The sequence below is a fragment of the Neoarius graeffei genome, chromosome 10 (genome assembly GCF_027579695.1).
Source record: "Neoarius graeffei isolate fNeoGra1 chromosome 10, fNeoGra1.pri, whole genome shotgun sequence".
NCBI lineage: Eukaryota > Metazoa > Chordata > Actinopteri > Siluriformes > Ariidae > Neoarius > Neoarius graeffei.
The window spans coordinates 84,826,373-84,841,706 of NC_083578.1; the positions used below are offsets into that span (position 1 = coordinate 84,826,373).

General features: G+C 42.3%; 1 protein-coding gene across 3 annotated transcripts in view; it reads left to right on the plus strand.

The window, feature by feature from the left end:
• Positions 1-1,889: 1,889 nt before the first annotated feature.
• Positions 1,890-15,334, plus strand: part of irak1 (interleukin-1 receptor-associated kinase 1) — a 75,504-nt gene continuing 62,059 nt past the window's right edge. For all 3 annotated transcript variants that reach the window (XM_060932455.1, XM_060932458.1, XM_060932457.1), the window contains exon 1: positions 1,890-2,304. In XM_060932455.1, coding sequence (XP_060788438.1) covers positions 2,193-2,304 — 112 coding nt within the window. In that variant the 5' untranslated portion in view covers positions 1,890-2,192. The remainder of the gene's footprint in view (positions 2,305-15,334) is intronic.

Consider the following 15,334-nt stretch of genomic DNA (forward strand, 5'->3'; position numbering starts at 1 on the left):
CATCCCCAGTTTCCTCAGGTGTGCCCCAGGGATCTGTCCTGGGACCCCTTCTCTTCATTATTTACCTTCTTCCCCTTGGCAATATATTCCGTAAATTCAATATCCATTTCCATTGCTATGCGGATGAGACCCAGCTCTATCTATCCAGCAAACCAAATTTCACGTTACCGCCCTCTTCCCTTTCTAACTGCTTATCTAAAATAAAATCCTGGTTCACCTCAAACTTCCTAAAACTTAACAGCGACAAAACTAAAATTTTGCTTCTTGGCACAAAATCCACACTATCCAAAGTTGACAGTTTCTCCATTACAATCGACAGCCCCTTAGTTTTCCCCTCCCCTCAGGTTAAGAGTCCGGATGTCATCCTCGATAACTCATTATATTTTCAATCTCACATCAGTAATATAACCCGGTCTGCATATTTCCATCTTCGTAATATTAATCGTCTCCACCCCTCCCTCACCCCACCCCATACCACGTCTATCCTCTTCCACTCATCTCACCGTGCCCTCTCATATGCATTAGTGCATGTGGCATGGGCAGCTTACACATCTGGAAAGACCCCATCAATGCTGAAAGGTATATCCAGGTTCTAGAGCAACATATGCTCCCATCCAGATGACGTCTCTTTCAGGGAAGACCTTGCATTTTCCAACATGACAATGCCAAACCACATACTGCATCAATTACAGCATCATGGCTGCGTAGAAGAAGGGTCCGGGTACTGAACTGGCCAGCCTGCAGTCCAGATCTTTCACCCATAGAAAACATTTGGCGCATCATAAAACGGAAGATACGACAAAAAAGACCTAAGACAGTTGAGCAACTAGAATCCTACATTAGACAAGAATGGGTTAACATTCTTATCCTTAAACTTGAGCAACTTGTCTCCTCAGTCCCCAGACGTTTACAGACTGTTGTAAAGAGAAAAGGGGATGTCTCACAGTGGCAAACATGGCCTTGTCCCAACTTTTTTGAGATGTGGTGTTGTCATGAAATTTAAAATCACCTAATTTTTCTCTTTAAATGATACATTTTCTCAGTTGGCGGCACGGTGGTGTAGTGGTTAGCGCTGTCGCCTCACAGCAAGAAGGTCCGGGTTCGAGCCCCGTGGCCGGCGAGGGCCTTTCTGTGCGGAGTTTGCGTGTTCTCCCCGTGTCCGTGTGGGTTTCCTCCGGGTGCTCCGGTTTCCCCCACAGTCCAAAGACATGCAAGTTAGGTTAACTGGTGACTCTAAATTGACCGTAGGTGCGAATGTGAGTGTGAATGGTTGTCTGTGTCTATGTGTCAGCCCTGTGATGACCTGGCGACTTGTCCAGGGTGTACCCTGCCTTTCGCCCATAGTCAGCTAGGATAGGCTCCAGCTTGCCTGCGACCCTGTAGAAGGATAAAGCGGCTAGAGATAATGAGATGAGATGAGATGAGATTTTCTCAGTTTAAACATTTGATACGTCATCTATGTTCTATTCTGAATAAAATATGGAATCTTGAAACTTCCACATCATTACATTCTGTTTTTATTTACAATTTGTACTTTGTCCCAACTTTTTTGGAATCGGGGTTGTATTATAAGAAAGTAAGTCATACATGAGATACAAAGTCATAATTATGGGAAGTCTATTATGAGATACGATCTCATTATTATTATTATAAGATAAGAAGTCATAATTATGAGACAGAGTCATTATTGTGTTGCAAAGTCATTATGACATTGGATCTCATTATTATGAGATAGAACGTCATATTTATGAGACAGTTATCTCGTTCTTAAGGTTTGTTAAATATTGATAGACAGAACTGGAGTCTTTGATGATCCAGTTCTTCTGAAAGGTGAAGTTCATGCCCTTTTTTTTGTCTACTGAAGAAAGGGGAAGTGCAAACCAGCTGGCTGTATACTGACCTATCGCTGAAACAACTGAGACTTGTCAAACATGACACGGGAACATGAATTAAAGGCCCAAAACCTTGGAAAAGGAAAAGGTTTTCGACACTTAGTCACACAAGTCGGAGAAATCATCACTTGAAATCAGAGTCGATTCTGCGCTTCAGGCTTTTTAGTCACTTTCCCTTCAGCCCTTCAGGAGTGTGGGTTTGCTTCTCCCACAGCCATAAATGACCGGGTTAGTCAGCTCTGCTTAGGGACTGGGATCAGTTTTCTACAAGCTCTTCAACTTTTTTTTTCCTAACCAGACATGTCAAATTTGACTTTTAACAGCGAATATATTTATAATTTACCCGCGGCTGCTGTTCATGAGTTCACCCGTGTTATGGATTCACTCCCGGATTCAGACTGGCTGAGATTTGGTAAGTCTTTTCTTTTCTTTTAATGTATTTATTTGTTCGTCTGACTAGAACAGACTAACTTTTAACACACTGTTCACACAAAAACATCGTGTAGCTTGGGAAAATAAATGTTTAGTCATGTTTGTTCATCGGTCGACTTCCTGAACTTTGTGTGAAACTAGTCATGCATCTAATAAACAGCTAGTTGGTAGCGAGTTAGCATTGTTAGCTGACCTGGGTTTCGCTTTTTAACACTTTTTTTTTTTTTTTTAGCCAGCTTAGCTGATTTCATTCTTGTTGTTCAGTATGAAATATATAAATTTTTAATGAATAAAACGTGAAGAAAACGCTCTTGGCTAGCTAAACAAATATTTACCTGATTTACTCAGGTAAGTGTAAAGTTTAGCTGACAGGGTTAGCTAACTAGCAAAGCCAGCTAAAGGAACAAATGTGAAGAAAATTCGAGAAAGTTGAAATTTGATAGCTACAGCTACGTATAACAAGTTTAAAAAAAAAAAAAAACACCCTGAAGGATCGAGGTTCACTTCAGGGTTTGGTTGCATCCCAAATGACTCCATGGTGCCTACCTAGAAGTGCACTAGGTAGGCAGACTAGGTGACCGTGATTGGTTTCTGAATTCAGTATTCAGTTCATGGTGCTGAAAATCCGTTACGTACTAAATACACTGACTGGCCACTACAGTAGGAACCGTGGTTAGAACGGTCGCCTCACAGCAAGAAGGTTCCGGGTTCGAACCCAGCGGCCGGCGAGGACCTTTCTGTGCGGCGTTTGCATGTTCTCGGCGTGTCCGCGTGGGTTTCCTCCGGGTGCTCCGGTTTCCCCCATAGTCCAAAGACATGCGGTTAGGTTAATATGGGACGACCTTGGGCTGGGGTGCCCTTGAGCGAGGCACCTAACTCCCAATTGCTCCCCAGGCGCCGTTCGCATGGCTGCCCACTGCTCTGGGTATGTGTGTGTGTGTGTCACTGCTTCAGATGGGTTAAATACAGAGAGAAAATTTCACAAGTGTGTGATGAATAAAGTAGGGCTGTAACGATATGCGTATCGAAATCGCGATACGCAGAGCCACGATCCGTATCGCGATACAAGAAGGCAGAATCGCGGTACACCCTTTCAAACTTCTCCTCAGCCCAAAAACAGAGGCGCTTCCAAACTTCAATTTATGAATACTTTACTTTTTATTTAAATTACATTTTAAACTGACTTAAATTACTTTTATTTTTTATATCTATTAGTAAGTCGTTTTTTCGCCGACCTGCGACAGTCTTCTGCGAGTCACGCAACGTCCACACTCGCCACTGGCAGAGCATTCATTTCTTTTAAGCGGTCGCCATTCTGGTTGCGACGCGGGGAGCGAATCTGTAAACAAGCAGCTCATTGGCTGGCTAGGTGTGCCACAAGCCAATCACAATCACTTGACCGGAAAGACATGTCTGCTTGGGCGGAAGCCTTCTGCGGCAGTTACATTTTGACACGCGAGCAACGTTTCACTATAAAAATTCTGTAATTTCCATCTGTTTTCCGCGATCACAGAAAATCATTGGCCCTATGAGAGTGAGACAGTGAGAGAGCCACCCCCCCAAAAAAATCTTAACGGATTTACATGATTTGGAAAAATGACTTTCAGAACCGAAAAAAACAGAGCTTCCGGCTCAACAGTATTATTTTGAGAAATAAAACAATCTTTGGATATACATTTGTTCATTTTTGCATACATATTACTCATTCTCTGCAGTGGTCTGAATTATTTGTTATTAAATAGTTCATGTAAGTAAATGTTAATAAGTCAAATTTACTACTTTTAAAAAACATTTTAAAAAAATCGTGGGCGTATCGAATCGTGGGTCAAAAATCGCGATACGAATCGAATCGTGAGTTGGGTGTATCGTTACAGCCCTAGAATAAAGTTATGCTTTCTTTCTTTTTTCTTTATACCCTTGTTCACATCAAAGAACATGGGAAAAAACGCAATCAGTGAGTGATTTTTAACCGTGGTGTCAGATGGGTTGGTTTCAGTTTTTCAGAAACTGCCGATCTGTTCGGATTTAAGGTGTGAGAGAGGAAAACAAAACCAACAAACATCCAGCGAGTATCAGCTCTGCCAGCAGAAACGTCTTGTTCATGAGACAGGTTAGAAGAATGGATAATCTGGTTCAAGTAAACAGGATATGTACAGTAATCGACCGAGATAACCACTGTTTACAACCATGATGAGCAGAAAAGCGCCTCAGAAAGCACAGCATGCCAAACCTCAAGGCGTATGGGCACCAACTTCAGAAGAACATATCGCGTTCCTCTGAATTCAGCCTAAAAGAGCCTAAAACAGAAGTCTGAGGTTACAGTGGTGTTTTTTCCCCCCTTCAACCTTGAACTGTCTGGTTTCGGTGCTACGTTGGAAAGTGTAGCCTCAGATTCCTGTTTGAGACTGATAGGAGTGAAACCTGCTTCTGCTGGTGTGGCACAACACGACAAGTTGGGCATTCTGAGATGCTTTTCTGCTCATGATGGTTGTAAAGAGTGGTTATTTGTTTGTATGTATGTATGTTGTACTCGTTCGATGGAGATCTAAGGAAATATTCCTATCTAAGGAAATATTGCTTCTCTGGAGTTGTCCTAAACTGGTCTTTTTGTAGAAGTGCATGCAAAGCCCTTAAAACAAAACTACAGACCTGACAGATTTGGATGGGATTCAAAATCACAGATACACTTCGGGAATAATTGCTTTAACCCACCTTCCGATGCAAACTAATCCAGTTTGAGTGCGGCTTAAGTCTGTATCTAGCACGCTCAAAAGTTTGAACCTCCTTAATAATCTTCTGTGGTTAATTCCTTTACATGTGCCTCAGTAAGCTGTTAAATAACCCTCGAAACATCCTTCAAGTTTTATTTAAGGTGCGAGCTGTTTAAATAGTCTCAAACTCTTAAGCAAATTCGCAAGTACTGAAATTTTTGTTTGCGGATGACACCAGTATTTTTTGTTCCGGTGAGGATTTGCAGCAGACTTTGGAGACAATCACAACTGAAATAAATAAACTAAAACTATGGTTTGACAAAAATAAATTATCGTTAAATCTAAGCAAAACAAAGATCATGTTGTTTGGGAGACACAAAATAGATTGTAATGTAGAATTGATAATAGACAATACTAAGATAGAAATGGTACAGGAAATTAAATTTCTTGGTGTGATTTTGGATCATAAAGTCTGCTGGAAACCTCATGTAGGATACGTACGAGCAAAACTGGCAAAGTGCTCGGCAATTCTGTGGAAAACAAAACATATTCTTGATTGCAAATCTTTGCATACTCATTACTACTCATTATTTTTGCCATATCTGATTTACTGTGTCGAAGTCTGGGGAAACACCTACAAAACCACTCTGCAGCCGATATGTACAATACAGAAAAGACCAATAAGGACAATAAGCAAAACAGGATACAGAGATCACACAAACCCACTATTCATAAAATCACACATGTTGAAATTTATGGATCTGGTCAAATTCAGAACAGCACAAATAATGTACAAAGCGAGAAATAATCTATTGCTGAAAAATATACAAGGAATGTTTAGAGAGAGAGAGGGGGGATATAATCTAAGGGGAGACCTAAATTTTAAAAAACCAAAGGTTCGAACAAATATGAAAAGCATGTGCGTATCGAGCTGTGGGGTGACTTTATGGAACAGACTGGAGACAGAAATAAAACAAAGTGCAAATATAAATCTGTTTAAAAAAAGGTACAAAAATATTTTTAAACAAGTATATAGAAGAGGAAGTATGTCAACGGAGGATGATGAGGGATAAATAGAATAGGGTTGATTGTTATATTAGAACTAACTTAGTATATGGTATATATTTATTTATGGGGATAGTTTATGACTACGTTCAGACTGCACCCTGAAACGACCCATATCCGATTTTTTTGCCCATATGCGACCTGTATCCGATTTGTTATTGACAATCTGAACGACACAGATCCGATTTTTTTCACATGCGACCCAGGCCGCTTGGATATGCGGTCCTGATTCCGATGCATATCCGTTATTTTCACATGCGACTGCAGTCTGACCGGACAGGTCGCATTCATGCGACCTGCACGTCATCAACAAGAGACAAACGTCACTATTCTGCGTTGGCTAATCCCGCCTCTTTGGTGGAAAACAACAACATTTGTACAGTTTTCAGAATTTAAATAGGCTTTTATAGAATTGATCAAGCTAATGGTGGATTTGGTAGAGACCTGGATGTTAAACCATCCTGTATTACAAGATTATAAGATTGTTCTGGAAATTTTCAGTAATTTGACACCTTCGGTCTCATTAGTCTGCTGCCCACATTAATCAGATTACTGTGTGAGTTCCGCCGCCCCCACAAAAACCACATCACCAGGTCTCGCCTCATCTCCATGCTTTACTTGCAAACTTGAAGAGTGCACTTTTTTTTGTTTACGTATTACGTAGATGTGCTTATTACGTGTCAATTTGCGCATGCGGGACACTTTTGGGTCGTTTTCCGTTCATATTGGAGATCGCATACAAGTCTCATATAATTGGTAATGTGAACGGCCTAACAAAAAAATCGGATTTCACAACAAATCGGATATGGGTCGTTTCAGGTTACAGTCTGAACGGAGTGTATATCTTCATATTTACAGGGATGTAAAAATGTAGTAGATATTTATTTTTGTAATTATATATTTATATAGATATTTATGAAGTGTATATATGGTATATAGTGTATATATATATTTTTGGAATTATATATTTATATAGATATTTATGAAGTGTATATGAATGTAGTATATATTTAATTTTGTAATTAAATATTTATATAGATATTTATGAAGTGTGTATATATATATGGTATGTAGTATATATTTATTTTTGTAATTATATATTTATATAGATATTCATGAAGTGTATATATGGTATATATTTTTATAGGAGTATTAATGTAGTTTGGATTTCGGGGTAGTTAAAAAGGGGTGGGAAATTAAAAAGTATTGTACTTCTTCCCACTCCTTTTTCGAACAGTGTGCAGTGTATTGTAATGTCTTAGCTCTTTATTTTATTTATTCTTTTTTTTCACTTTCTCATTTTCTTTCTTTTGTATGTACAAATAGTTACATACTTTTTTTATACATGTTCGAAAATAAATTCATTCATTCATTCATTCAAATTGTGAGGAGTCGAGGATCAGGAAGCCTTTACAAGCGCTAAAACAAAATATTGATGTTTTAAAGTGCTAGAGAGAGAAGGAGGAAAAGATATTGGTGTGTATTTGCCAGTTTCATTCATTCATTCATTCATTCATTCATCATGAGTAAGTGCTTAATCCTGGTCAGAGTCACAGTGGATCCGGAGTCTATATCAGGAACACTGGGCATGAGGAGGGAATACATCCTGAGTGGACTCCGATTCATCGAATGGCATTGCAAACACACACTGTATCTCTGGTTGTAGATGGTGCGGGGTGTAGCGGTGTAGCCTTGTCACTTCAGAGCTTCGGGGTCCTGGGTTATTCCCTGAGCTTTGGTTCCTATCTTTGTTGAATTTCTTTGATGATGTTCTTCCTGTGTCCATGTCGGTTTCCTCCGGGTTCTTGAGTTTCCCTGCATTTCCCAAAAACATTCCATTAGGTGGATTGATGGAGCTAAAATGCCCATTGTGTGAGAGTGTGTGTTTGAGAGAGAGAGAGAGAGAGAGAGAGAGAGTCCATCCGAGTGTGTGTGTGTGTGAGAGTGAATGTGTGTGTGTGTGAGAGAGTGTGTGTGTTTGAGAGTGTGTGTGAGAGTGAATGTGTGTGTGTGTTTCAGAGAGAGAGAAAGACACGCGCACAGACTGTGTGTGAGTGAGAGCGAGAGAAAGTGTGTGTGTGTGAGTGAATGAGTGTGTGTGTTTCAGAGAGAGAGAGAAAGACAGATTGTGCATGTGTGTGAGTGAGAGAGAAAGTGTTTGTGTGAGTGAGAGAGAGTGAATGAGTGTGTGTGTGAGTGAGAGAGAGTGAATGAGTGTGTGTGTGAGTCAGGGCTTTGAACCGGTTCAAGGAACGAAAACGAAAACCGGGAACTTTTTCTATTTCACATGGAACAGAAACGAAACCGGGCGGCACGGTGGTGTAGTGGTTAGCGCTGTCGCCTCACAGCAAGAAGGTCCTGGGTTCGAGCCCCGGGGCCGGCGAGGGCCTTTCTGTGTGGAGTTTGCATGTTCTCCCCGTGTCCGCGTGGGTTTCCTCCGGGTGCTCCGGTTTCCCCCACAGTCCAAAGACATGCAGGTTAGGTTAACTGGTGACTCTAAATTGACCGTAGGTGTGAATGTGAGTGTGAATGGTTGTCTGTGTCTATGTGTCAGCCCTGTGATGACCTGGCGACTTGTCCAGGGTGTACCCCGCCTTTCGCCCGTAGTCAGCTGGGATAGGCTCCAGCTTGCCTGCGACCCTGTAGAAGGATAAAGCGGCTAGAGATGATGATGATGAGAAACGAAACCAGAAACTTTATTATTTTTTATGTTCCGGAACAGAAACGCTTATTAAAAATAATGGTAACCGGTTAATACCGGTTTTTATTTCGTTCCTCAAAGTTTCCGTAGCCTACAAATAAAAAAGTCATTCTTCTCCTGCGCAAGTTTCTATGACCCGCTGGGGTTCACTTCCTGTGTGACGTTCGCTGACTGAATGGAGAGAGCGGGAGGGTGGACTACTATCACGCCTCCACATCTTAAATAAGAGGTAAATATTGCAGTCTATCGTTATTCAAAAACGTCAATTTCAAACACATCAATATATTTGTCCACGTTAATGAGAGGCTCGCGAACATTAAATGACGTTAACCTCTGTTAGCCTATCAATGCATAGGGCCTGACTAGCCTTTGGTAACACACTAAACGAATTATCTTTCATTTTTGGCACTTTTTCTGTTTGTGTAGATGGGAAGACATACTGAGAATCCAAATCGCCAACATTTGAAATAATAATTGTTTTGAATTATTTCTTGTCTTATTTAATGAAGGTTGTAATAGAATTAGCCTACATTTGGCTTAAGCTGGATGAGACAGAGACATAATTTTATAGCCATTTGTTAAACAGCTGATAGGGAACGTAATTAACCGTTCCGGGAACTAATTTTTTTTTGTTCTAACTGGTTCGGGAACGTCTATTTAATGGTGGAACCCAAAACCGGAAACGTTAAAATTCCGTTTCTGTTCGGAACGAACCAATAGGAAAAAAATTCTGGTTCAAAGCCCTGGTGTGAGTGAGAGAGAGTGAATGAGTGTGTGAGTGAGAGAGAGAGTGAATGAGTGTGTGAGTGAGAGAGAGAGTGAATGAGTGTGAGTGAGAGAGAGAGTGAATGAGTGTGTGAGTGAGAGAGAGAGTGAATGAGTGTGTGAGTGAGAGAGAGAGTGAATGAGTGTGTGAGTGAGAGAGAGAGTGAATGAGTGTGTGAGTGAGAGAGAGAGTGAATGAGTGTGTGAGTGAGAGAGAGAGTGAATGAGTGTGTGAGTGAGAGAGAGAGTGAATGAGTGTGTGAGTGAGAGAGAGAGTGAATGAGTGTGTGAGTGAGAGAGAGAGTGAATGAGTGTGTGAGTGAGAGAGAGAGTGAATGAGTGTGTGAGTGAGAGAGAGAGTGAATGAGTGTGTGAGTGAGAGAGAGAGTGAATGAGTGTGTGAGAGAGAGAGTGAATGAGTGTGTGAGAGAGAGAGAGTGAATGAGTGTGTGAGTGAGAGAGAGAGTGAATGAGTGTGTGAGTGAGAGAGAGAGTGAATGTGTGTGAGTGAGAGAGAGAGTGAATGAGTGTGTGAGTGAGAGAGAGAGTGAATGAGTGTGTGAGTGAGAGAGAGAGTGAATGAGTGTGTGAGTGAGAGAGAGAGTGAATGAGTGTGTGAGTGAGAGAGAGAGTGAATGAGTGTGTGAGTGAGAGAGAGAGTGATGAGTGAGTGAGTGAGAGAGAGAGTGAATGAGTGTGTGAGTGAGAGGAGAGTGAATGAGTGTGTGAGTGAGGGAGAGTGAATGAGTGTGTGAGTGAGAGGGAGAGTGAATGAGTGTGTGAGTGAGAGGGAGAGTGAATGAGTGTGTGAGTGAGAGAGAGAGTGAATGAGTGTGTGAGTGAGAGGGAGAGTGAATGAGTGTGTGAGTGAGGGAGAGTGAATGAGTGTGTGAGTGAGAGGAGAGTGAATGAGTGTGTGAGTGAGGGAGAGTGAATGAGTGTGTGAGTGAGGAGAGAGTGAATGAGTGTGTGAGTGAGGGAGAGTGAATGAGTGTGTGAGTGAGGAGAGAGTGAATGAGTGTGTGAGTGAGAGAGAGTGAATGAGTGTGTGAGTGAGGGAGAGTGAATGAGTGTGTGAGTGAGAGAGAGTGAATGAGTGTGTGAGTGAGAGAGAGTGAATGAGTGTGTGAGTGAGAGAGAGTGAATGAGTGTGAGTGAGAGAGAGTGAATGAGTGTGTGAGTGAGAGAGAGTGAATGAGTGTGTGAGTGAGAGAGAGTGAATGAGTGTGTGAGTGAGAGAGAGTGAATGAGTGTGTGAGTGAGAGGAGAGTGAATGAGTGTGTGAGTGAGAGAGAGTGAATGAGTGTGTGAGTGAGAGGAGAGTGAATGAGTGTGTGAGTGAGGGAGAGTGAATGAGTGTGTGAGTGAGGGAGAGTGAATGAGTGTGTGAGTGAGGGAGAGTGAATGAGTGTGTGAGTGAGGGAGAGTGAATGAGTGTGTGAGTGAGGGAGAGTGAATGAGTGTGTGAGTGAGAGAGAGTGAATGATGTGTGTGAGTGAGAGGAGAGTGAATGAGTGTGTGAGTGAGGGAGAGTGATGAGTGTGTGAGTGAGGGAGAGTGAATGAGTGTGTGGTGTGAGGGAGAGTGAATGAGTGTGTGAGTGAGGGAGAGTGAATGAGTGTGTGAGTGAGGGAGAGTGAATGAGTGTGTGAGTGAGGGAGAGTGAATGTTGTGTGTGAGTGTGGAGAGTGATTGAGTGTGTGAGTGAGGGAGAGTGATGAGTGTGTGAGTGAGAGAGAGTGAATGAGTGTGTGAGTGAGAGAGAGTGATTGAGTGTGTGAGTGAGAGAGAGTGAATGAGTGTGTGAGTGAGAGAGAGGAGTGAATGAGTGTGTGGTGAGAGAGAGAGTGAATGAGTGTGTGAGTGAGAGAGAGTGAATGAGTGTGTGAGTGAGAGAGAGTGAATGTGTGTGTGTGAGTGAGAGAGTGTGATGAGTGTGTGAGTGAGAGAGAGTGAATGAGTGTGTGAGTGAGAGAGAGAGTGAATGAGTGTGTGAGTGAGAGAGAGAGTGAATGAGTGTGTGAGTGAGAGAGAGAGAGTGAATGAGTGTGTGAGTGAGAGAGAGAGTGAATGAGTGTGTGAGTGAGAGAGAGAGTGAATGAGTGTGTGAGTGAGGGAGAGAGTGAATGAGTGTGTGAGTGAGGGAGAGAGTGAATGAGTGTGTGAGTGAGGGAGAGAGTGAATGAGTGTGTGAGTGAGGGAGAGAGTGAATGAGTGTGTGAGTGAGGGAGAGAGTGAATGAGTGTGTGAGTGAGAGAGAGTGAATGAGTGTGTGAGTGAGAGAGAGTGAATGAGTGTGTGAGTGAGAGAGAGTGAATGAGTGTGTGAGTGAGGGAGAGAGTGAATGAGTGTGTGAGTGAGGGAGAGAGTGAATGAGTGTGTGAGTGAGAGAGAGTGGTGTGTTTCAGAGAGAGAGACAGATTGTGTGTGTGTGAGAGAGTGAATGAGTGCGTGTGTTTCAGAGAGAGAGAAAGACAGTTTGTGCGTGTGAGAAAGAGAAAGTGTGTGTGTGAGAGTGAATGTATGTGTGTTTCAGAGAGAGAGAGAGAGAGTGTGTGCGTGCGCGTTTCCTATCCAGGGTGTATTCCCACTTCATCCCCACTGTTCCTGTGATACTGTCTGGGTTTACCACATCCCTGACCATTAGAACTAACTAACTTTTTCTTTCTTTTTCTATGGCTACTACCTCACCGAGGCTGTAGCCACGACGTCATCATGTTGTAAGAATGAGTGTAGCAGTCGCGCACATACAGATGTTGCTGTTAAAATGGCCGGTGAGCGTATACAATCCGGTTCGCCATTCGAAATAAATGGACTCGACTAAAGAAATCGCTTTCAGACATGTTTTATGTTTATTACAGAGGGAAAGTGCATTCCTATTTTAAAACATACTCCAGATCGTCCCGCTTTCCTCGCCTTCTTCGGCCAGTGGTCCCATGTGTGATGTCGATGTGACGCGCTTCCGAGTTGTTACAGGAAGTTGTCGAAAAGAGTATTGAGACCACTGAGCTCTAGCACCGGGCCTTTTCCGGGAAATAAGAATTTGGGTCATTGCCGACAGCGTGTGTATATCAGCCTCGGTTCGGAGGTTTCAGTTTCGAAAACAGTAAGAGGTAAGAGTAGAATAATATAAAGTTCAGACACCTGGTATATTTTTACTTCAGTGATTTTTTTAAATTGTTCATTTTTGGATTATGCTTCATTTTTGTGGCTACTGCCTCATACAGTGTGCGAAAAAAGTGTTTGCCCCTCTTCCTGATTTCTTATTTTTTTGCATGTTTGTCACACTTAAATGTTTCAGATCATCAAACAAATTTTAATATTAGACAAAGATAACACAAGTAAACACAAAATGCAGTTTTTAAATGAAGGTTTTTATTATTAAGGGAAAAAAATCCAAACCTACATGACCCTGTGTGAAAAAGTGATTGCCCCCTAAACATAATAACTGGTTGGGCCACCCTTAGCAGCAATAACTGCAATCAAGCGTTTGCGATAACTGGCAACGAGTCTTTTACAGCGCTGTGGAGGAATTTTGGCCCACTCATCTTTGCAGAATTGTTGTAATTCAGCCACATTGGAGGGTTTTCGAGCATGAACCGCCTTTTTAAGGTCATGCCACAGCATCTCAATCGGGTTCAGGTCAGGGCTTTGACTAGGTCACTCCAGAGTCTTCATTTTGTTTTTCTTAAGCCATTCAGAGGTGGACTTGCTGGTGTGTTTTGGATCATTGTCCTGCTGCAGAACCCAAGCGCGCTGAAGCTTGAGGTCACGAACAGATTCTCCTTCAGGATTTTTTGGTAGACAGCAGAATTCATGGTTCCATTTACCACAGCAAGTCTTCCAGGTCCTGAAGCAGCAAAACAGCCCCAGACCATCACACTACCACCACCATATTTTACTGTTGGTATGATGTTCCTTTTCTGAAATGCTGTGTTACTTTTATGCCAAATGTAACGGGACATACACCTTCCAAAAAGTTCAACTTTTGTCTCGTCAGTCCACAGAGTATTTTCCCAAAAGTCTTGGGGGATCATCAAGATGTTTTCTGGCAAAACTGAGACGAGCCGTTATGTTCTTTTTGCTCAGCAGTGGTTTTCGTCTTGGAACTCTGCCATGCAGGCCATTTTTGCCCAGTCTCTTTCTCATGGTGGAGTCATGAACACTGACCTTAACTGAGGCAAGTGAGGCCTGCAGTTCTTTGGATGTTGTTGTGGGGTCTTTTGTGACTTCTTGGATGAGTCGTCGCTGCGCTCTTGGGGTAATTTTGATCGGTCGGCCACTCCTGGGAAGGTTCACCACTGTTCCATGTCATCGCCATTTGTGGATAACGGCTCTCAATGTGGTTCGCTGGAGTCGCAAAGCTTTAGAAATGGCTTTATAACCTTTTCCAGACTGATAGATCTCAATTACTTTGTTTCTCATTTGTTCCTGAATTTCTTTGGATCGCAGCATGATGTCTAGCTTTTGAGGATCTTTTGGTCTCCTTCACTTTGTCAGGCAGGTCCTATTTAAGTGACTTCTTGATTGAGAACAGGTGTGGCAGTAATCAGGCCTGGGTGTGGCTAGAGAAATTAAACTCAGCTTGTTTAACAAGGTGGGGGGGCAATCACTTTTTCACACAGGGTCATGTAGGTTTGGATTTTTTTCCCCTTAATAATAAAAACCTTCATTTAAAAACTGTATTTTGTGTTTACTTGTGTTATCTTTGTCTAATATTTACATTTGTTTGATGATCTGAAACATTTAAGGGCGTATTCACACCTACGTTGTTTGGTCCGGACCAAACAAACCAAATTTCCCTTGGTCCGGACCTTTTGGGTTGGTCTGAATACAAACCACCGAACTCTGGTCCGGACCAAACAAGCGGACTGAGACCGAGCTGCAAGGTCGGACTCGGTCCGGACCAAAGGAACCCTGGTGCGGACCTTTTGGAGGTGTGAAAGCAGACCGGACCTAATCCGACAGTTTTGCTTTTTTGTACCTCGGGAGCTTCCGTCGTTTGTCGAGCATTATGGGAAACAGAGTCTTGACACTCCACCGCAAAGTGCAAACACTGTTTCGGTTGTCAAGGGAACCTTACAACAGTTGTTCAGTCATTCAGACCAGTGGTAGGCTAGACTACAGAGTACAAAAAATGAGTAGGGGGCAAACGTGGGCCGAGGAAGAAACGCGTACCCTTGTGGATATATGGGCAGATGTCCACATATCTGAGCTTTTGGAGAAAACACACAAAAATGCTGATGTGTTTGCTGTATTCAGTGAGAAAATGAAGGAGAAGGGGTTCACGCGCTCCCCAGAACAATGTCGGCTAAAAGTGAAGAAACTCCATCAGACCTACATTAAAATCAGGGACATTCTTTCAAAAAATGGCGGTACTAGTGACGCAAAAAAGAAATTCATCTATTGCGTGAAGAGCCAGAACTGTCACAACATGATGTGCGCTCATCAGCGCTATCCTCCGTAGCCGCCTTGCCCTTTGTCGTCGTCGTTGATAAATTACTTGTACAACAGCATAGTAATCGCACAATTGTGAAAACAGTAAAAACTGGAAAAAACATATAGCTTTGATGACATTAAAAAGAATAACAGCACGGAAAGCCTCCATGACTACTTTTGAACTTAACGCTTTGTGCGCGTGTCGTCTCTGACCAATAGCTGAACGACCTCAGGGCGCGTGGCTTTGTTGACAGATTTTGGTCCGCTTACTAAAATGTACAGTGTGAAAGTGAACCGCACCAAAATGAAAAAATAAAAAAAACATTTGG